General features: G+C 48.3%; 1 protein-coding gene across 5 annotated transcripts; it reads right to left on the bottom strand.

Annotated features, from left to right (window-relative positions):
• Positions 1–1613: 1613 nt before the first annotated feature.
• Positions 1614–21577, bottom strand: SHC2 (SHC adaptor protein 2). 5 transcript variants are annotated; one of them, XM_075611513.1, is made up of 13 exons: positions 20240–21574; positions 17590–17660; positions 15527–15650; positions 13693–13812; positions 12808–12861; positions 12657–12708; positions 10341–10467; positions 9750–9933; positions 8742–8808; positions 8494–8658; positions 5591–5889; positions 5154–5292; positions 1617–3219 (listed from the first exon to the last, which is right to left on the bottom strand). In XM_075611513.1, exons 1-12 carry the CDS (start codon positions 20783–20785, stop codon positions 5158–5160), a joined length of 1944 nt encoding a protein of 647 aa, XP_075467628.1. In that variant the 5' UTR covers positions 20786–21574; the 3' UTR covers positions 1617–3219; positions 5154–5157. The 5 variants fall into 5 exon arrangements, with proteins under 5 accessions (XP_075467629.1, XP_075467630.1, XP_075467632.1 ...); XM_075611516.1 differs by having other exon boundaries at positions 15590–15650; positions 20240–21573; XM_075611514.1 differs by lacking the exon at positions 5154–5292 and having other exon boundaries at positions 1614–3219; positions 20240–21577.
• Positions 21578–22878: the final 1301 nt, after the last annotated feature.

Raw genomic sequence — 22878 nt, 5'->3', positions numbered from 1 at the left:
CATAGACACCGTAAGCAGGGCCCCTTTGGCCGCCCGATGTGCTAGCACTTACCATCTATCACCATTCGATTTGGCTGTCATGGTTTTGTGTTTTTAATGCTAGTTTATTATTTTTCTGATACTATAAATAAAGACATTATGCTTTAAAGAAACTGCGTATCCGGAGTGCTGTGACCTCCCATACTTACACGACACCGCCTGGGCCTCAGAGTGGGTAAGCGCTCAGTCAGCGTGCACCCAGAATCTTTCATCTCATTTCTCTACTTTTTGGGTCACTATTCATTGTATAATGACACACACATCGTAACACACCACACGCATAGTGACACACAAAGTGACATGCATGCATAGTGACACAGTGAAATACACAAAGTGGCACGCAGTCGCACACACATAGTAACAGTGACACACTGACACATAGTAAGTGATACACACTGACACACACGTAAAACACACGCAGTGACACAGACACACAAATTGATATATATATATATATATATATACACACATTGACAGACAAGACAGACACAGTGATAAGAGGTGGTTGGAGGAAAAAAAAAACCAGCGATACTAACCAGAAAAATGTCCATATAGATATATATTCAATGTATAGAACATATAAACTCCCAGACAGTATGATAAGCCCGGTGAAAATGTCCCACGTAGACAGTGATGTACAATGTGTCTGCAATCCAAACAGGGTTTGAAAACACCAACATATATGCATGCTCAGTAGCCTTGTAGATAAGGTAAGTCTTATATGAGCGTGCAATGGTAAACTTCGTAACCGGTGTTTCAATAATGCAGTGAGTATATGCAAATAAGAAAATTACTCTCCCAGTGTACCGTGGGTTTCCGGGTACTGTCGACGTGCTCCCACCAAGCGAGATCAACAGAGAAATGGAGTAATCAGGCGGCGCAGCTGCCTTGGAAAAAAGTGTAACCGCGCTGCTCTCTTCCCGTACAAAAATACTTTAATGGCGCATAAAAACTGCAAGAGTAACCTCACGCGTTTCACGCGGCTAATCGCGCACGAAGTACCGGGGAACCAGAGGGACACTGCACTACTTGCTCCTAAGAACAGCCCGTGCTAACAGCTTGATTGGGCAGAGACCACTCATCGCTCTTATCAGGCAATAGTTTCTGGTTCTTTATTATTTTCATCTTTTGCTTAAACGTTTATACATTTAATTATTTGTTTCATTTTTTCTAGTTCAATATAACATCTTTGCTTGCTACAGCGCCCCTATTTTTTTTTTCTTGTTAACCGCGCTTTATGAAAGAGCTCTTTGATAAAGCACGGTGAGCTGCGTGAAACGCGTAGGAGGTTACTCGTGCTGTTTTTATGTGCCATTAAAGTATTTTTGTATGGGAAGAGAGCAGTCCGGTCACTTTTTTCCCAAGGCAGCTGCACTGCCTGATTACTCCATTTCTCCATACAGTAATACATACGCAATGACACACACATACGCAATGACACAAGCAGTGACACACGCATAGTGACATGCACACAGTCATACAGCCGCTGGGTTTAGTCCCAGATGAATTCTTATTTTCTCAGCTTTTTTATTAAAAACAGTCAGCAGAGATGAAGCTGCTTTTCCATCCTCTCTGGGTATAAGCCCCTATCGCTGTATCTGCTGCAGACGTCATTCTCATTCCTGACACTGGTCAGCTAATAATCCTACACCCCCGCCCATGTGAAGTAACCCCTTCACTGCCAGAGCAAAGGGGTTCAGGTAGCAATTCTTAAGAATATATTTGGATGTGGAAATGAACACACATTATAGAGTGCTGATGAGTATCTCCATACACACAGCTCCATGTAAGTCTGCAGAACACCACGCTGTCTGAATTGTTCATTTCAATCTTCGGACCCACAGCAATAACCAAACCGTTCATGTGCAGGGTCCCTTTATGGCATCAAAGGGGGTTATGTGCTCAGTAATCCTGTGCATTAGATTGTAAACTCTTGGTGCAGAAGTGCATTCTTCTGCAGGTCTTTACACCATCGCAAAACGAATGAATAAACATGGTAACATTTATCCCTGCACTTTCCAAAGCAACCACGAGGTGTCACTACTGCCCATTAAGAAGCATTGGGGAAAAATAAATATATATACAGTACAGCATATATAATATATTGTGATTATAGTGAGGAAGGCAGCTGGCACTCCGGTAATGCTTGTATGGTCTGGTGCATGTCCCATAAAAATAACAGAACTATATGATCCCAAAAAGAAATCAAGAGACAGCACTCGGCAGTAATGTACAAAAAACCTGTATTGGAAATGGATGCCACAGAACCCAACATTTCAGTCCAAAGATTTCAGGGTCCTCTTTGGACCGAAACGTTGGATTCTGTGTGCCATCTATTTTGTGTGTGTGTGTGTGTGTGTGTGTGTGTGTGTGTTTGTGTGTGAGTAGAGATACATCAGTGGGAGGGTTTATGTTTTGTTTGCCGAGTTTTATTAAAAAAAAAAATCAGAGTTTACCAGTGTTAACATTGAAATAAAATTGACACGCCTTTGATTTTGGTGTTTACCGGTGCACTTTTCTATAGTTTCCATACTCCCCCGCGATGCCTTTGTCTCCTGCCTGTGGCCGCCAGCAGAGGTGGCATTTAATAGGAAAGAATGGTACATTTTTTTTTATCGGGTTTTAACCAAAAGTGTAAAATGATCAGTCAGTGTTTTTTTGGGGGCGTTTTTCAGTTATAACCTTAAACCGGAATCCTTATGTACGAGTGTGTGCGACATTATAAATATCCCTCTTTATGGTATTTAAATGCACACTGAAATTAAGAGGCAAATGCCATTAGCCCCTTCAGTGCCTCGCAATGCAGCGCTGGCCCCTCCAGCGCCCAAGCTGGCTGCGTTTTCCTCCACACTTGCTTCCTTATGACATTAAAGGCCTCTCCAGCAGCAGGGAAAGAGTTAAGTCCGACACATGCGAGAGCCTCTGTCCTGCGTGCTCTGCAGCGCCCTCTTTCTGCGGACGGGGTGTATCGCAATAGAGCACTGCACAGCGGATCTCCCAACTGGGAGATATATGCAGTCTAACTATATAAAGAGGTGACTTAGTGGAGGGGAGGGAGTGGGGCATTGTCTCTCCTCTCTAACCTGGCCTCTGTCAGGGCCCGCAATCAGTGACAGCTCCGCTCTCCCTCGCAGAATGTTCTCTCTGTGTGCACGATCGGCTCGCAGTCTGGCTGTGACCCTGGGAAAGGGAGAGGGGGCAGAGAAAGAGATGGGAAATATATTTATTCCAACCCAGAGGCCTCACAGACAAACCTGACAAAGGTGTATATTCCAGTCTGTGGTTGTCTCTCGGTATCTGTCTGTGCCACTGTGTTTATTGTAGTGTCTGTCTGTCTCTCTGTCTGTCTCTGTATTTATCTACAGGGTTAGTCTGTTTTTCTCTCAAGTTTTTATGGCTCTATGTGTTTGTCTGTGCGTGTGCTCGTCTGGCTCCCTGTCTCCGCCCTGCTGTCCTGTCCCTGTGTCTGCTCCCCTGTCTGTGTGTCTCTGACTCTGTGTCTGGCCACCTGTCTCTGTATCTGGCATCCAATTTCTGTGTTTCTGTCCTCCTTTCTCTGTGTCTGGCACCCTGTCTCTGTGTATGTCCCCCTATATCTGTGTGTCTCTGTCCTCCTTTCTCTGTGTCTGGCACCCTGTCTCTGTTTCTGTCCCCCTATATCTGTGCGTCTCTGTCCCCGTCTCTGTATCTCTCTGTCCCCGTCTCTGTATCCGGCCCCCTGTCTGTGTCTCTCTGTCCCCCTGTCTCTGTATCCGGCCCCCTGTCTGTGTCTCTCTGCCCCCCTGTCTCTGTGTCCAGCCCCCTGTCTCTGTGTCTCTCTATACCCGTCTCTGTGTGTCTTTGTCCCCGTCTCTGTCTTACCCCTTGTCTCTGTGTCCGATCCCTGACTATCTCTGTGTCTCTCTATCCCGTCTCTGTGTCTGTCCCCGTCTGTGTGTGTCTCAGTGTTCAGCCCCGTCTCTGTGTCTGACCCCTGACTATCTCTGTGTCTCTCTATCCCGTCTCTGTGTCTGTCCCCCTGTCTGTGTGTGTCTCAGTGTTCAGCCCCCTGTCTCTGTGTCTGACCCCTGACTATCTCTGTGTCTCTCTATCCCGTCTCTGTGTCTGTCCCCCTGTCTGTGTGTGTCTCAGTGTTCAGCCCCCTGTCTCTGTGTCCGACCCCTGACTATCTCTGTGTCTCTCTATCCCCTGTCTCTGTGTCTGTCCCCCTGTCTGTGTGTGTCTCAGTGTTCAGCCCCCTGTCTCTGTGTCCGATCCCTGACTATCTCTGTGTCTCTCTATCCCGTCTCTGTGTCTGTCCCCCTGTCTGTGTGTGTCTCAGTGTTCAGCCCCCTGTCTCTGTGTCTGACCCCTGACTATCTCTGTGTCTCTCTATCCCGTCTCTGTGTCTGTCCCCCTGTCTGTGTGTGTCTCAGTGTTCAGCCCCCTGTCTCTGTGTCTGCCCCCTGACTATCTCTGTGTCTCTCTATCCCGTCTCTGTGTCTGTCCCCCTGTCTGTGTGTGTCTCAGTGTTCAGCCCCCTGTCTCTGTGTCTGACCCCTGACTATCTCTGTGTCTCTCTATCCCGTCTCTGTGTCTGTCCCCCTGTCTGTGTGTGTCTCAGTGTTCAGCCCCTTGTCTCTGTGTCTGACCCCTGACTATCTCTGTGTCTCTCTATCCCCCGTCTCTGTGTCTGTCCCCCTGTCTGTGTGTGTCTCAGTGTTCAGCCCCCTGTCTCTGTGTCTGACCCCTGACTATCTCTGTGTCTCTCTATCCCGTCTCTGTGTCTGTCCCCGTCTGTGTGTCTCAGTGTTCAGCCCCCTGACTATCTCTGTGTCTCTCTATCCCGTCTCTGTGTCTGTCCCCCTGTCTGTGTGTGTCTCAGTGTTCAGCCCCCTGTCTCTGTGTCCGACCCCTGACTATCTCTGTGTCTCTCTATCCCGTCTCTGTGTCTGTCCCCGTCTGTGTGTGTCTCAGTGTTCAGCCCCCTGTCTCTGTGTCCGACCCCTGACTATCTCTGTGTCTCTCTATCCCGTCTCTGTGTCTGTCCCCCTGTCTGTGTGTGTCTCAGTGTTCAGCCCCCTGTCTCTGTGTCCGACCCCTGACTATCTGTGTCTGGCTGCTGCATCTCTCACCTCCCTACGATGCTGCTCTCCGTGGTACCACCTGCCTCAGGTGCAGTTCGCTCTCAGCTGCTACGATTGGCTGCTGGTTGTGCAGGTGGTAGGAGATCAGGTGACTGATACTCTCAAACAGCACATCCTTTGTCCTCACCTGGAAGAGCCAGAGAGCGCATGAGGGGCAGTGATAGTGACACACATACACACACTCACCATCTAAGCTCTGCTGTCTCCTATATTCTCTCTCACATAGGTCCCCTTCTGTCACTCTGTGTCACCGTAAAGTGGAAAGGACACACTCGGCGCCCTTCTGTCTGTGTCACTGTGTCACGCTGCAGTGGGATGGACAGACTCCATGGGTTACAGGTCCCATTTGTCAGTGTCACCCCGCAGTGGAAGAAGTTGGATGATGTCTTCTCCCAGTGTCACTGCGTCATTTTAGGGGTCCTTACCACTCCCTCTGGGTCCACCAGGAGCAGGTGCTTGGGCTGCCCCCTGTGCATGCCCGTCAGCACATACTGCCCCGGGTTGGTGATGCTGTCCCTCACAAGGAAGTCTCCGTCCCTCTGCAGCACTTTTTCTGCCTCCCTCCTGCTCATCTTTCCGTGGTACCAAAGCTCCCCCCTCAGCTGCTCCTCTGTGGGGGCCACAGGAGCCCTCCTGGTGGGGGGGCTCGGCCACTGATCCTCCAACCTCTGGGTCCCCCCGGAAAGGCCGGATTCGTGGAGCTTCAGAGCATCTTCAAAGGGTCCTGAAAGAGAAGGAGCGTGGAGTTAACTCTTTAACTGCTGGTGAGGAAGGCAGACTTTGCCTCCTGGGGTCCTAATGACTGGATATGTGTGATTATTCTGTAGTGTTACAGAGAGATCCTCAGCTCCGAGGGCCCTAGAAATGTCAAGGAGAAAAAGGAGGTCAGACACAGAACGGGAATCGCTCCAAGACTCAGCAGTGTGCAAGGGCCCCCAGTCCATGCCACAGGATGTGTAGCAGAGGAGATACATTGTTGCAATGCTGGAAGGTGAGGGCCATTGACACGAGTCAGCCTGTTACCCTGACCTCCCTGCAGACCCCTCCCTGATTCACATCTGTTATTCTTTATGTCCGAGGACAGCAAACCACCACAACCATGACTGGCAGCTTTGCCATTACGAACCCGCACACTCGCTGAAAGCTGTTTGGTCATTGCTCCCCTCCCTTTGCTGAAGGCTGTTCCAATATTGCTCCCCTCCCTCTGCTGAAGGTTGTTCCACCATGGAACTTCAACTTGTGGTTTGGAGGCTGTTCAACTACTGATCATCCCTCCCTCTGAATTAAAGGCTGTGCCACTACTTCAGTTGTTCCCAACTTGTTTTTACTGTGCACCCCTTGCTAGAAAATATTTCTTCTGTGAACTCTTAATTAAAACATCCTATTGCCTAGTCAGACTATTGCTAACAAAATTGACCGATCCCAAGCGGTATAGTGGCCAGAGCTGTGGGGGGAACACACAATTAATAAGACCACAAACTGCAGACAGCATGGTTGATATAGCTGTCAATTACTGTGGGAGCTTCCAAAGTCATGTCCCACAATACCTTGCCACTGTGGATGCAAAGCATTGTGGGGAGCGACTTTGGAAGCTCCCGCTGTAATTGACAGATATGCTCCCCACACTAAGGTGGTTTGGGGCCTTACTAAGTGAGTGTCCTCACACGGCCTCAGGAACCTACTATATTACCTGGGATCCATCAATACATAGCTCGCAAACACCTTGGAAACACCTCACATAGCCCTAGTGCAGGCCTGCACAACACGTGGCCCGCAGGCCGACTCACTGTGCGGCCCATGGCGGCTTTCCGCTCTCCCCCTCCCTCACGAGACCCCTCTCTCCGGTTCCCCCACGAGACCCCTCTCCCGTTCCCCCACGAGCCCGCTCTCCCCCCTCCTTGATAAGCCCGCTCTCCCCCCTCCTTGATGAGCCCGCTCTCCCCCCTCCTTGATGAGCCCGCTCTCCGCCCTCCTTGATGAGCCCGCTTTCCCCCCTCCTTGATGAGCCCGCTCTCCCCCCTCCCCGACGAGCCCGCTCAGAGGACTGGAGGGCAGTAGCGCTCTAGCATTGAGGCACTTCCGTGCCTGCTGCCTGCTAGAGCGTGCGTGCAGTCCTGCCTTCTCTGCCGCCTCCTCCGCAGCAAACCGAGGCATAGGGGAGCGGGAGGGGGGGTCATTGAGGTGCAGGGGGGGTCATTGAGGTGCAGGGGGGGGTCATTGAGGTGCAGGGAGGGTCATTGGAGGTGCAGGGGAGGGTCATTAGAGGTGAGGGGGGGTCATTGGAGGTGCGGGGGGGGTCATTGGAGGTGCGGGGGGGGTCATTGGAGGTGCAGGGGAGGGTCATTGGAGGTGCAGGGGGGGTCATTGGAGGTGCAGGGGGGGTCATGGAGGTGCAGGGGAGGGTCATGGAGGTGCAGGGGAGGGTCATTTGAGGTGCAGGGGAGGGTGATTGGAGGTGCAGGGGAGGGTGATTGGAGGTGCAGGGGAGGGTGATTGGAGGTGCAGGGGAGAGATGTGTGATGCAGGGGGGGAAGGTGATTTGAGGTGCAGGGCAGGGTGATTGGAGGTGCAGGGCAGGGTGATTGGAGGTGAGGCGAGGGTGATTGGAGGTGCAGGGGAGAGAGATGTGTGATGCAAGGGGGGAGAGATGTGAGGTGCAGGGGGGAGAATGATGTGAGGTGCAGGGGGGGTGAGTGATGTGAGGTACAGGGGGAGAGTGATGGGAGGTGCAGGTGCAGGGGGGAGAGTGATGGGAGGTGCAGGGGTAGAAGTGATGGGAGGTGCAGGGGGAAGAGTGATGGGAGGTGCAGGGGGGAGAATGATGGGAGGTGCAGGGGGGGAGAATGATGTGAGGTGCTGGGGGGAGAGGGATGTGAGGTGCAGGGGGAGAAGGATGTGAGGTGCAGGGGGATGTTGTGTGTTTGATGTGGAGGGGGAGTATTATGTGTGTGGGTGAGGGGGAGAGATGGGGGTATGAGATAGATGGGGAGTATCGCAAAGGTTGATAGTGAGGGGTTCTGGGGGACATATGAGGATGATGATGAGGGGTGCTGGGGGAGATATGAGGATGATGATGGTGAGTGGTGCTTGAGAGATGATGATGATGATGACAATTTTACCCGTGTGGCTCAAATACTTTTTTCCTTGGAGCAGTTCGGCCCTTCTCACTTTACGAGTTGTGCAGGCCTGCCCTAGTGGTTCCCGAACCCCGTGTTGGGAATCACAGCACTATGGGTACCCCCTCTCACTGCTCCCCCCCTTTTTTCTAGTTAGGTTACTCTGAGACACTCAGAGTGTAAGCTCTGTCTTATCCGTCCCATCCACCTACTCATATCAAAGAGATCCTTCTTCGGACTGTCCTCGGGTATCATGTAGGGCTCCTTGTCCGTGTTCCAGCCGTCCAGGTTCTGCGTGTTCACATACATGTGCTCCTCGTAGTCTCGGACTCCCAGGGCCCGGCCATTGGTTAGAGGGAAGCCTTCGCCGGCCTGTCCTGAGAGAGAAGCGTGGCTGGAGTCAGACACTTGATGTCTATCAGGGGCCACTAACACGCCCCACCCTGTGAGCTGAGCTTACCCTGCCCCTCCAGCTCCCACTGAGACCCAGAGTGTGACATCGGAGGTCTTCTGGCTGGAGACCCTGCCTGGGGGACAGAGAGATGGGGAGATTGTGAGGATAACCGACGTCTGAAGTCTGATGTGATTGTGCCAAAATTCTTTCCGCTATGATATAAATGTTTTGTATCGAGATACTCGCCACTCTTATACAATGCAACGAGTTCATTATCACTGTATAGATATTCAGCATCATTGTACAGTGCTGTTATGGAACCAGAACTACCTTTCTGACTCACCTCCCTCTCTCCTTTGCAGCTTCTGCCTGTCAGATCTTATTCCCAGCTGCATGGAGTTTGCACACACACTGTGCCTGTGTAATTTGCAACAATGTTGCATTTCTTGCCTCTGGGCATGGAATCAGTGAGCTGCTACTGCAGTTTCTGAGATCCTCACCAGAATGGGCTAGTCTGCCCCCCTTCCTGTTTGTTCAGAGATAGTCTGCCCCTAGACTATTCCTTTACCCACACTGCCCCTCACTTCCTTTTCCACCCTGGAGACAGTGAGTACAAGACCGTTCTCTGTTCATCCCCCATGGTGAGGCCATCTCTTTTTACCGGTTTCTAACTAATAATCACCACTACATACCATCCACAAGTATCTGTATCCTGCTGTCTTTTCCCAATAAAGTGGAGGAAATATTACAGGGCTTGGAGTGATTTAAAAGGAAACTGAGTTAATGCTATCGGGAGCCATTCACACATCAAACGTGACCCTGGCTTCAGAAAAAGTGCAGTGTGTTCATTATCAGAGTATAGACGCTCAGCATCTCTATACATTGCAGCATATTCATAATCAGTGTATAAAGATTCTTATCATCAGTATACAGCGCAGTGTGTTCATTATCAATGTGTAGAGATACTCGGGATCATTATATAGCGCTGCATGTTAATTATCATGAGCTCGGACTATATAGAGATGCTGAGAATCACTACACAGTGCAGAAATTTTCACACAGGGGATGTGATACCTGAGGCCACTGTCCATTTGGTGGTGTCTGTGTGGGGGGGTACCCCATAGCACCCACATCCCTGACCCGGGAGTCCTGTATGCCCCCCAACGGAGGCTCCTTGCCCGGGATGCTGTTGTAATAGTCCCGTTCCGAGCTGTGCTCCTCCTCTCCCCCCCACGCCGGCTCGTCTCCCCCTGTCATCCTGTGAGAGAGAGATGGGGGTGCACACTCAGCGAATCACACATAGGCGCAGACAGCTAATAGAGAGGCAGGTTTGGGGTAACACACAATGACATCACACCGCGATCTGCTACAGAGGGCGGAGTATGTCAGCGCATGCTAAATTATTTTACTCATATCATATATTAGGAGTTGGGTTACCATTAGACTATTAACATTAGGTACACTATTAACCCTTTAGCTGCCAGAGGCGCCTGCAATGCCTTGCCAGGATGATCCGATTCCGCAGGCGCCCCTGGCAGTGAAAGGCTTTAACACCTTGTCAACTAATTAGGAACAAATTCGGAACCGGTGACTAGCACGTAAGAGGTAGATCCCACTGACCCTAAGACCACATGCACAGTTCAGATAAGTGGGGTCCAGTCCTACCTGTCTGGGGGGGCTGCCACTTTGGGGGGGCTGTGCAGGTACTGTTTGAACCTCAGCTCAAAGGCTTGTCCTATAGTGCTGATAACATTCTGGGCCAGCCCCTCACAGCACTCCAAGATGTGACAGGCTGCGTAGGAGGCGGGGAGGAATTTGGGGACACAAGGGGACAGGTGAGGGGAGGGTGAATGGTCCAGTGTGGGAGAGATATCATGGGAGGAGAAGGGGTGGGATGGAGTGAGAGACAAGCACACAGATTAACACTGAATTCACATACACAGATGGTAGTGGGGGAGCATGGGATAACATTTAGCAGCCCACCCACACCCCACACAGGGGGAGAAGGGGGGGGGGGTCGGTATCAAAGTCTCCCGACTGTAAATAATTGGCACCAGATTTGTGCAAGTAAAAAAATGATCCCTGTAAAGTGCTGCTAGGGTTAAATATCACAAGCACTTAGGGCTTGATGTACTAAGCAGTGCAAACAGCTCTTTTAGTGCAAAATTGTCACATATCAATTGCCCCTGTGTGCGTCTATGTACTAAGCTCCAATTTCTCCCTCTGCGCCCAAACTGATATTTGTATTGATTTGGCGCACAGAAGTGGGCTGCGATGGGGGTACCGATGTCATTGGTATGTACTAAAAAATAAGGGTGTTTCTGTAAGTCACAAAACCAATTAAAAGTGCGTCAAAATCTTCCACCAGGTTAAACTTGGCGTAAACCCCAGAAAGACGCAGGACCAGATCAACAAAGATCTGCTAACTCCGCGCTAATAACAGGCTGTGGTTACATCATTCCCTTAGATTGTAAGCTCTTCGGTGCAAGGGACTCCTTTTCCTAAATATCTATTGTCTGCTTTTGTGTTGAAGGGCTTATTCCTATTATGTCACATGTGCTACTGCTGTAAAGGGCTAAGTACATGAGCGGCGCTATATAAAGATACACATGCACTAACAGACATTATTTTCCCCTTAGGTTAATGCACATCCTATTTTAATCATTTGAATACACTTAGCATATGCAAATTAGCCTATTTTCCAGGTATCCCAGGTGTGTTCCTTTTTGTGCGCAGGTATCTCTCCACGTGTTGTATAAAAGGTGCTTTGGGAGAGGTATATGAGAGCAACTAATAAAATAGACGCCTCTACGTGTATTTTAGGCAGCATGGATGCTTAATTATATCCGATACCAAAATGTGTTATTTTCACAGTATGGCTATTATTAATACTACACTAATAATTGATATTTACTAATACTACTTATAAAAAAAATAATACACATAATTCTGTTGCCATTGAAATTGTATCAGTTGGGTATTCAATGTTTCCTGTATGTAGTCACATAACATAGCAACCTTCACACATAAGACGCACATTAAGATTTCTATCACTTTTTAGCACTGAAATTTGCTAGGTTTTTTTAACTCTTGCCCTGGTTATGAAACTGGATCCCTTTGCCAAAGGGCCCTCTCCCTGCCCTGGAGAGCTTGCCATTTGCTTTCCACATAAGCTTAACTATTAATGTGCCATGCAGGGGTGACAGGGCAATGCGTTACAAAGCCCCTGTGGTAATGAAGCAGTTAAATTGCTGGGTTTTTTAATCATTCCATCTCCTTGATGTGAAACAATGAGGCACCTTTTGGATTTGGTTACAATTTGGTGCTTTATTTATCTAGCCGTGATAGTTTGTTCCTTATATAATCCACAGGAAGGGCTATAATGACCCAATTTGTCACAGCGTTCATGTGTATCTGCTGGTAACCCATTTCCTAAGTGCCTTATTGTCTTGCCAGTGACACCCCCCATCTAACTGTACCAATTTATATCCCCTCAGACACTTTGTAGTCGAATATATCTCTGTCACCATGGCAACAATCAACATCCTCATCCCAGCGTCATCATCACCATAGCAACCCCCAGCCTAATCTCAGGGGAGGTTAGATATGGAAGCTACAGGTCCTGCCCCAGCCTCCTCTCTCCCTGTCTCACTCTCAGCTCATACACATTCCCTACAGAGGATACCCTGGACAAGCCAGTAGGTTCAAGAGTCTCATTCATATAGAGATTTATTCATTCCTCTTCATAATGCCGCCGCACTCATTGCGTGTCAGTCCCACTAAATTATGCAGGAGCATCTCTGTCCCATGTTGTGCTAGAATTAGATTGTAAGCTCTTCAGTGCAGGATGCCTAAAGTCCTACTCTAAAGCACAGTGTAATATAGAGATAATGTGTTATCATTACCATTAGCGCCCTCCCGTCCCCAGCGCTCTTACATAACATTATATCAGGGACACAGAGACTAATGAGGAATTGTTACCTCTCTGGTTTATTGGGTCCTTAGCCACATAAGCCACGTAATCGGTCATGTCCTGTGCAGATGACAATAGAAAGGAGTTAGCGCTGGACACACGAGTCCGACTCCCTCCCCCTAAACCGGGAACCAATCAGCAGCTTGGAACAGTCCTTACCGCATCCCCTCCGGAAGCAAAGGAGATGGCCTGCATATGGTGATTGGCGATAACCTGTGAGGGAAATATATTTTTTTACCTGTATACCTACCTTCTTAACCCCTCCGCTACCAGAGGGTGGCAGCGAAAGGGTTACTAAAGTGCCTCGCTATTTCAAATTCCTGACCCACTTGGCGAACCACTCCTACTGTCTCCAAACAGAGCTGGTAGATTGTAAGCTCTTGGGGGGACAGTTTTTTTTTATGTCTGCTGCAGAGCCCTGTTTTGTAAGTCTGGGGTTGAGTGACTGCAGTAAGATGTGACAGGTGCAATAAGGCACTCAGGAACTGGGTTACTAAAAAAGGATGTTACAAGGGTATAAGGCATCCAGGAGTCGGGTTACTGCAATAAGATGGTAGAGGTGCAAATAAGGCACTCAAGAGCTGGGTTATTGCAAAAAGATGTTACAGGGGCAATAAGGCACTCAGGAGCCATGTTACTGCAATAAATGGTTACAGGGTCAATAAGGCACTCAGAAGCCGAGTTACTGCAATAAGATGTTACAGGCGCAATAAGGCACTCAGAAGCCAAGTTACTGCAATAAGATGTTACAGGCGCAATAAGGCACTCAGAAGCCGAGTTACTGCAATAAGATGTTACAGGTGCAATAAGGCACTCAGAAGCTGAGTTACTGCAATAAGATGTTACAGGCGCAATAAGGCACTCAGGAGCTCGCTTACTGCTATACAAGTTTATATTGTTACTGCCACAGAAATAAGGTACTCTGTAATACAGATGTAAACCTTACTCTAGAGAATAACATGCAATTTTTATGTGGGTGAATATGTTTGTCCTGGAGGTAAGGGATTGGGGAGGGGGTATCCCATGAATATTTGAGATCCCCACCTGTCGGCTCGTAGGGATGCTCAGATTCAGTCCCTCGATGGATATATTGACAGCGATGCTGATCCCGGCAAAGCGAAGATTACTGCGGCCCAGAACAGACGCCAGGGATTTATTGGCGACCTGTGGGAAGAAACGCCAAGAATGTGAAGGAAAAGGGAAGTGGGGGACCCCCACCCTATTACTACCTTATCCTTTCAGTGCTAGAGGAACCAGCAACACATGGCAAAGCTAATATTGCCTCAGAGCAATAGAGGAGTGATACCCTGCATAGGTCATGATAAAGCCATGTAATAGTTTCAGCTTAATGTGCAGTATGGTTAACCTTCTTACTAAAAGAACGTTTTACTTCTGGAAATGCAGGCCTGAGTCATAAGTTGTGCTTGTTTATGGCTTGAGGGGCAATCAAATAATTAAAGCAATGCGTTCTGTTTGTTCAGGACCCAACTAGACCTCACTGTTTAATATTAAGTCAAAGGCACCCATAGGTGTCAAGAGGGAAGATGCTTAGCTGGTTGGGAGCTTTCAAAGATGATAACTTACATTCCTAACAAAAGTGGATAAAGAACATTATATCTGTATCATTACAAAGTTATATTTTCCAAGATAATTCATGTTCAGCGCCATTTTCAGTGATGTAAATGGCAGATACAGGCGTTCCTTGCTTATCCGACGGAATGCGTCCCGCAAACCACCGTCGGTTAACGGGCCGTCAGATTGCGAGTCAATGTTAATCGGCGGCGGTGACCGTCGGATAAGCGGGTCCGGCGTTGGTTGATGTGTCCAACGGACTGCATTATGCGGCGGCGGATAAGGCATCCGTCAGTAAGCAAGACGTCGGTAAGCGAGGACACGCTGAATACACTATTGTGGTCATCTAAAATGTGTAAAGATATACATGTAATTATTACACGTAGCAGGTAAGTGATTCCACCCTCCAAAGTATAAAAGGGACCTGCGATATCTTTGCGTTCGTCCAATTCACCGGAATGCAAGGCTGTGGGTTACAGGGACCATTAATCTGGTGATTACGGGGAGAAAGTTATGGAGTATTTTATACTCCCTGTTTACATTGGAAATTAAATAAGTCTCCTGTCCCAAGCTGGCAAGTCGTAAAAATGTCTCTGAGAAGAGGAACTGACAAATGGGGAGAGGCCTGTGAGGACATCTAGTATCTTTAACAGATGAAAAGGTTTTGGGGTATAAAGTTGTGTGGGTGAACCCCACATGATCAGATCTACTTACAGGAGCACATTGTGTCTGTGTGTTTGGATTTTCTCTTCATGATCTCTTGAGGATCCCAATACAATGACTTTCTCCGGTAATGTATAGGTTTTCTGTTTTACTCCTTTTTAGTTTAGAAGCTGCCTGATCTAATACTGTATGTTATTTTCCAATCTTATTCCTGCAACACGCACTCACTGTGCACATCTTGTAATATAACCTCTAAAATGGAATAAGTACTTTTTTCAAGCTCCAATATTGGACTCGGGACCTTTCCAAGAGATTAGATTGCCTTACATTTTGACACGTTTTGCTAAATTGGGGTTTTGTTCAATTTGTATATTATTTTTCTGGTATAAAGGGGAAACCTAGGGCTCCTGATGTATAGGCCCGTAAATTAATCCTGATGGTGGCAGCGTAGTTGTGGTGTAGTGTGACCGTTTTGGGGGTGGCAATGCTCATTCTTATTCCCCCTGCAGGGAGGTATGTAAGGTAACTGGGCAGTCAGTTGTTGTTATCCCCTTACTTACACACACACACAAATACATAAGTAGCATGCGACACCTTATATTATATTCTAGATTTTGGATGTATATGAAAAATGTATAGTTACGATTGCTGAGCTTGGCCCTGCTGCTGACTCTGTGTGCGGCTGGGAGCAGGTCCTCTCACTCACCTTCCTCTTCCAGGTTCCCCTCACCCCGGGCACAGCTTCGTGCAGCCTGTTAATAGCCTCCCTGTGACAGAGGTGACACATAGCACGTTAACCTTTCCATCTGTGTACAGTATATGTGTCTGCGTGAGTACATATCTGTGTGTGTGCCTCAGTGTGTGTGTGTGTGTGTCTCAAGAGTACATATCTGGTGTGTCTCTGTGAGTACATATCTGATGTATGTCTCTCCGAGTACATATCTGGTGTGTCTCTGTGAGTACATATCTGGTGTGTCTCTGTGAGTACATATCTGGTGTGTCTCTGTGAGTACATATCTGGTGTATGTCTCTCCAAGTACATATCTGTGTGTGTCTCTGTAAGTAAGTACATGTCGCGGGAGACCAGGACTAAAACCTGGGCTCAATATCGCCAGACAGAACACAAGAGTTTATAAAATGTATTTATTGGAAAAGTATATCCACGACTATAAAAAACACACAAACATCACACATAACCAACTGGAGAAACCCTGCATACCTAGTTGCAGGGACAGTCTTGCAGAGATTTCCCCTCTACTCTCTTCTTGCCCAGTGCCTACAGGACTTGTTTTCAATCCTGAGACCAGCAGTGGAGTGGACACAGCAGTTTCTTCTTGTCACAGCCACAACTCTGTAACTCTCTGCGCTAGGGATCTCCCTCCCCACCTTTTTATACACTTAGAACATAATATTGCTACACTCAGGGCCAGGTGCTGCCTACATGCCCAGGCCGATTGGTGGGTAGAACTGCAACATAACATTTGCAACATAACATGGATACAGGTAAAGGTCACAGACCAAGTTGCAACAATTCTCCTGCAAACATATTAACCCCCGATTTCCTGAGGTGCTGGAACCAAGCAAAGACATACATATATACATAACATATTATACTAAACCAATGTATTACTGATAGGTAGGGGTAATGGCAGACTTATTAACCTTTATTAACAGCAGCCATTTTTACCCCTACCGTCACAGTACATATCTGTGTGTGTGTCTGTGAGTACATATGTGTGTGTCTCTGTGAGTACAACATATCTGTGTGTGTCTGTGAGTACATATGTGTGTGTCTCTGTGAGTACAACATATCTGTGTGTGTGTGTGTCTCTGTAAGTATATACATATCTGTGTGTGTGTGTGTGTGTCTCTGTGAGTACATATCTGTGTGTGTGTGTGTGTGTGTGTGTGTATGTGTGTACATATCTGTGTGTGTGTCTTTTAGTACATATCCGTGTGTGTACATATCTGTGTGTATGTGTTGTGTGTGTGTGTTTGTGTACATATATGTGTGTGTATGTCTGTGAGTATGTGTGTGTGTGTGTGTGTCTCTGTGAGTATATACATATCTGTACAGTATGTGTCTCTGAGTACATATCTGTATGTGTGTGTCTGTGTGTCTGTGAGTAGATATCTGTGTGTGAGTGTGTCTCTCTGTAAGTACATATCTGTGCGTATCTCTGTGAGTACATATATGTGTGTGTGTCTCTGTAAGTACATATTTGTGTGTGTGTGTGTGTGTGTGTGTGTGTGTGTGTGTGTGTGTGTGTGTGTGTGTCTGTGAGTACATATCTGTGTGTGTGTCTGTGAGTACATGTGTGTGTGTGTCTCTGAGTATATACATATCTGTATGTGTGTCTCTGTGAGTACATATCTGTGTGTGTGTGTGTGTGTGTGTGTGTGCACATATCTGTGTGTGTCTCTGTGAGTACATATTTGTGTGTGTGTGTATCTGTGAGTATATACATATTTGTATGTGAGTAATAGCTATCTGTGCGAGTACATATCACTGTGTGTGTCTGTCTCTCTCTCTCTATGAGTACATATCTGTGTGTGTGTCTCTATGAGTCCATATCTTTGTGTGTCTCTCGGACTATATATATGTGGGGGGGGGGGGGCTTGCCTATAGCTTGCCTGTCTGTATGTTTATGTGTGTGTGTGTCAGTGAGTATATGTGTCTGTACATCTCACCTTGCTGTCACTCACCTTGTCACCTGAGTCCGTGTGTTAAAATCCAGAGACCTCATGGATCTAAGAACTTCAATGCAGCCCATGTACTGGAAGAGAAACAGAGACAGTGACAGACAGTGCAGGACATGTGAAGATACCCAGAGCCTCCCGTACACAAAGCGCTCTGTGTGACAGGGAAATGCCTGCAGGGCGGATGTGACCGCTTCACTGCAGCCTGTGTAAGCACTAAAATGATCTATGTTATGCTTAGTTATTTCAGTGGCAGCATCAAGATCAGGAATCCACAAATCAACTAAAGTTCCATAAATCCAGAGCCAGAGGGATACATTGTCTCCTCCTTCTACGCAAAAGGTGCAAGAAATGGGGTGCGATAATTATGATACTGCTCTGAGTTCACCTGTCTGTGTTCTCATGATATATATCGTAACAAAGAAGGGAGAGGAAGTAGGGGGTGTGATACCTTTTATTGGGTCAGCACATAGTTTATATGTAAGGCTGAGCTCAGACAGGACGCGATGCGACGCGCGCGCGTACGTTCGCCGTCATTCGCTGTGTTCTGTGGGAGTTCTCAAACAGAAAACGACCTCCGGCGGTGACGTGCTGCGTTGTCGCGGCTGCAACTCAAGCTTTCAACTGAAGTTGAAATTTCAAGCGACAGCCGCGTCACCTGCACTTCTCCAGCCAATCAGAAACACGCACACTTCCCCCCCCCCTTAAGTTACACCCCCAATCGCGTGATTCTGTCTGCTCGGGATGTTCACACATCGCCCAGCAGACACAGGCTCGCGAACGCGCGAACGCACGTCCGTGTAGCAGCCTGTCTGAGCGAGGCCTTGCAAGCTGTCGAACCCGATGAAGGACCCGGGGAGGTTTGAAAGCTTGTGTAACATATCAACTACGTGTTGGTCCAATAAAGGGATCATACCCCCTATTCCCTCTCCCTCCTTTGTTACTACATGGAAGAAAGGACCATATATATATATATATATATATATATATATATATATATGTAGTTCTAAATTGTTATATTCTTATATACTCTTAGGGTATTATATCAAAGACTGTAAGACAGCACCAGGATTATAAAAGGAAAGGAATCTCATAGAAAATGATTTTAGGCGCTATATTTTCCCCCCAGTTTTGCAGCTGGGAGACTAATATCCGGGATTTATCAAACTCTGATGTGAGGTGTCGCACCCAGATCGCAGCTTGACGAAATCTAGTCATAAACACTTCTCTCTCTTTTCTATCTCACACACTAAGACACTCTACCTCTCCCTCTCTTTATTTCCATCTCTCTCCCTCTCCCACCCTATCTCTGCCTCCAGCTTCTGACATTAATCTAATTGAACAGAAGGTTTGAAAGAGGCCAGAAGTGTGCAATAGAATTAGGCAGCTCCTGGGGTCAGCTACCAGACCCCTGAGTCACCAGGGAGGGTCCAAACCTGACACACACTCTCTGTACCCAACCCTCATCCCATCCACCCCCTACAAATACTTATACAGCACACAACCTCTCCCCTATGATGGCTCATACTGGAAGATCTGATAAGAATTGGTACCTCAGTACTAAGTCCCTTTTACTTTGTTTTTATAAGTATAAGTTGTTTACATGCTGGAACTGCTTAGATATGCTCAGTATCCTTATACAATACACCATCCTACAGTGTATTTTTTATATATGTTTGCAACATACAACACATGGAATGATCTCTTAAACATCCACAGTGGTGGTTGGCTTTGCGGAAGCTGCCCTATCATTGGTTATTATAGTAGAAGCCATTGAGATGTCATAAAGAATGGATGCACCAGTCTATCCATTGGTTAATGTACCTGAGGCCTGTTGTGATGTCAGTTAGCTGTGTTACTGGCCCATGTAGCAGGCTGCTTTCCCTATGAAGTCATAGTTGTAAGTTGTTGAATCCTCACTATGACATCATCATTACCAACCCCTCCCCCACCACCTTCAAAACAAAGGAGACATCAGCCAATCAGTGCTCAGCAAAACAAAGAAGAAAACAATGCATCAGCATATCTACCAATTGGCAGCAAGGAAGACAAGAGCCAGCCAATCAGAGCGCAGGGCATTATGCTGGTCTTCACCAATCTCGAACTGCGCTTAAACATTTCTTCAAAGAGCAGCCTGATAGGAAGTGATAATGTTTTGGGCGTATCACTCGGGGGTTGCAGGTCCTTCTCACAGTGAGGGGATTACATTGGTTTTCCTACATATATAAACACCATGTAAATCACCCCCTCCCCCCCCCCCGTTCCCCCCCAATTGCTGGAACTCCTCTCTCTTTTTCCGTCTTCACGTCCCTTTTAAAAACCCAGCAACAGCTTCTCACCAGGCACATTTACTCACCCTCTGTACTGAGTTCCGACATCCCCTATGCACTCCCTTTTTACTCCTCTTGCCTGTGTCTCTCCCCACCCCACATAGACGCAGAGATCCCCCCTCCTCCCAACCCTTATCTCTGTCTTAATGTCTCTGCGCTTAGCACAAATTATAATACAAATGTAAAAATGATACGAATCCCAGCGGCTTCACATCACCCCCCGGCACCTTACAAATGACGCCCACAAGAAACCCTACATATTTTAGAAGGGGTAATGGGACCAGCTACCCAGCTCTTTGCCTCCCCCGATATAACACAGCACTCACCCTGACAATATAGGAGACCCCAGGACCCTGCAATCGATCATCTGGGTGCAGCCACCCCTGAGACGGTTTGCTGATGAAGCTCCCTTTACGGCTCCACTCCTCCCCTGTGAGTTTGTATCCTTCTGTCCGGGTCGCCTTCCTCCCTCCTCCTCCTCGCAGCCTGTTTATCACCTGCAGGGTGCAAGGTGTGGAGCACACAGGGTCGCAGGCTCCAAACACGGACCCTAGGCCGCCCCCAGCCTCGGCTTTGTCCAGGGTCAGCTCCTTGCTGGCTCCGGATGGGCTGCGGCTGAGGAAGGCAGCCGGGCTGGCGAATTTCCACTGCGCCATCCGTGGTATCATCATGCAGAAGGTGGTGGCCATATCCTGCTCCTCTGGGCCCTGCGGCTCGGAGAACGGAGGGGATGGCTGGCCCAGGCGAGGTGCCGCAGACGGGGAGCCGGGGGAGACCTGTCCGCTCATGGCTCCAGTCGGAGGCGGCGGCTGCTCCTCTGCCGATGTCACTGAGTCGTTGCGAAAGCGGTCATACCTGGTGTCAGCGAGCATGCCGTGTGCTGGGAGGGATCCAAGGCTTTTAGTGTGATTGCTCCTCTCTCTCTCCCTCCTCCTGCTCTCTTTCTCCCTGAGGAGGATCCTCTCTCACACGATGATGTCATTCTGGTATTACTCGTGCTCCCCCCCCCACCACCACAACGTCCCAGCTCAGATCAGCAAAAGCTCTGCTCTGAGTATCAACCCCTCCCCCTGCGGACAGGGTTGTTGGGGCCAGAAGTGTAAGGTGTGCAATTGTGCAAAGTGTCTCTTATGTAAAGAGGGCAAGGTTTCATGTAGGGACGATCGATAATGCATTTGACCCTATAATGCCTTAAGCCCCAAATACAATGAACCTCTCTATGCTGAGTAGTGAGTCCCAAAGCTGCCCGGTACTCATCATATCTCGCTCCTGTAACTTGTGGAAGCGACCACAATCCACCACTTGAAAGGCTGTGCAGGGGCACAGGCAGCAATCACAGGGGGTTATCTATCAAAGTGTCCCAGCTGCAAAACGTATATGTCCCTGGTGTCTGTGTATTAGGAGGAGGTGAGAGGTATGTGTCCCTGATGTCTGTGTAATAGGAGGTGAGAGGTATGTGTCCCTGGAGTCTGTGTATTATGAGTAAGTGAGAGGTATGTGTCCCTTTTGTCAGTATTAGGAGTGAGTGAGTTGTATATGTCCCAGATGTCTGTGTATTAGGAGTGACTGAGAGGTATGTGTCCCAAATGTCTGTGAATTAGGAGTGAGAGGTATGTATCCGATGCCTGTGTATTAGGAGCGTGTGGGAGGTTTGTGTCCCAGATGTCTCTGTATTAGGACGGAAAGGCTGGTGGCAGATGTGCCCCTGATTTCTGTGTGACTCACATGGTTTGGTTAATATGGGGGGGTGGGGGGTGGGGAGGGGACATATCTCTGTTCATTTCTCACCAGATCAGTGTCCTCCCCCTCCGCCACATCATAAATAATGAATATAGAAGCTCCGCCCCCTGATTAATAATGCAGGCTGAGCCTGCTGATGGACGCCCTCTCTCACACATATACCTTCTCCCGTTACAGATTCCCAGTTAACGGCCCCATTACTACAGTCCCTATGTGGGACGAGGTCTGAGCTCAGGGGGGGGGAGGACGGTCTCTAAGCTCATGGGGTGGGGGGTCTGAGCTCAGGGAGGTAGGATGGGAGGGTCTGAGCTCAGAGGGGGGAGGACAGGGGGGGTCTGATCTCAGAGGGGGGAGGACGGGGGGGTCTGAGCTCAGAGGGGGGAGGACGGGGGGGTCTGACCTCAGAGGGGGGAGGACAGGGGGTGTCTGAGGTCAGGGAGGACAGGGGGTCTGTGCTCAGAGGGGGAAGGACGGGGGTTCTGAGCTAAGAGAGGAGAGGACGGGGGGGGGGGGTTCTGAACTCAGGGGGGGAAGGCGAGCTTCCTGACCTGCAGATTATTGCCCTATTAGCTCCTGTAGTGCTAATGACCTGAAATGGCATCCTCCTGCCCTAAAGGGTCAACCTTATGACTGATATATACCTGCAGAGCATGACTGATATATACCTGCAGAGCATGACTGATATATACCTGCAGAGCATGACTGATATATACCTGCAGAGCATGACTGATATATACCTGCAGAGCATGACTGATATATACCTGCAGAGCATGACTGATATATACCTGCAGAGCATGACTGATATATACCTGCAGAGCATGACTGATATATACCTGCAGAGCATGACTGATATATACCTGCAGAGCATGACTTTATCACCAATAGAAATGTTGAGATTGCAGCCCCAATAAACCTGTTATCTGCCTGAGACCCGCACAGCATAGTAACATTAACCATGTCACTGCTGAAACTAACATGTTTGTGGGAGCCGCTGTGTGTGTGCCGTGAGCAGGACAGGGTGAGGGTGACAGTGACTGAGTGAGGCAAAGTGCCAGAGCACAGACTGGAAATCCAATAATACAAACTGCAGAGCCACCTGCAGCGGGAGAGAGAGAGAGAGAGAGAGAGAGAGAGAGAGAGAGAGAGAAGGGAGAAAGAGACAGAGACAGAGAAAAGGGAGAAACAAAGAAATAGATTGAGGGATAGAGAAAAAGGAAGACACAGA

The sequence above is a fragment of the Ascaphus truei genome, chromosome 8, assembly GCF_040206685.1.
Source record: "Ascaphus truei isolate aAscTru1 chromosome 8, aAscTru1.hap1, whole genome shotgun sequence".
NCBI lineage: Eukaryota > Metazoa > Chordata > Amphibia > Anura > Ascaphidae > Ascaphus > Ascaphus truei.
Note: the sequence above shows the minus strand (reverse complement) of the source record. Positions and strands in the feature narration are given on the sequence as shown.

What these genes read in the sequence shown, in the direction of transcription:
- SHC2 (XM_075611513.1), bottom strand. Translation starts at nt 20,785, where the DNA reads ATGCTCGCTGACACCAGGTATGACCGCTTTCGCAACGACTCAGTGACA. An exon ending in CAGGGCCAAGCTCAGCAATC is followed by an intron (nt 13,813 to 15,526) that starts GTAACTATACAT and finishes TTCTTCCCACAG; the next exon opens with GTCGCCAATAAATCCCTGGC. An exon ending in GTGGGAGCTGGAGGGGCAGG is followed by an intron (nt 8,659 to 8,741) that starts GTAAGCTCAGCT and finishes CTTCTCTCTCAG; the next exon opens with GACAGGCCGGCGAAGGCTTC.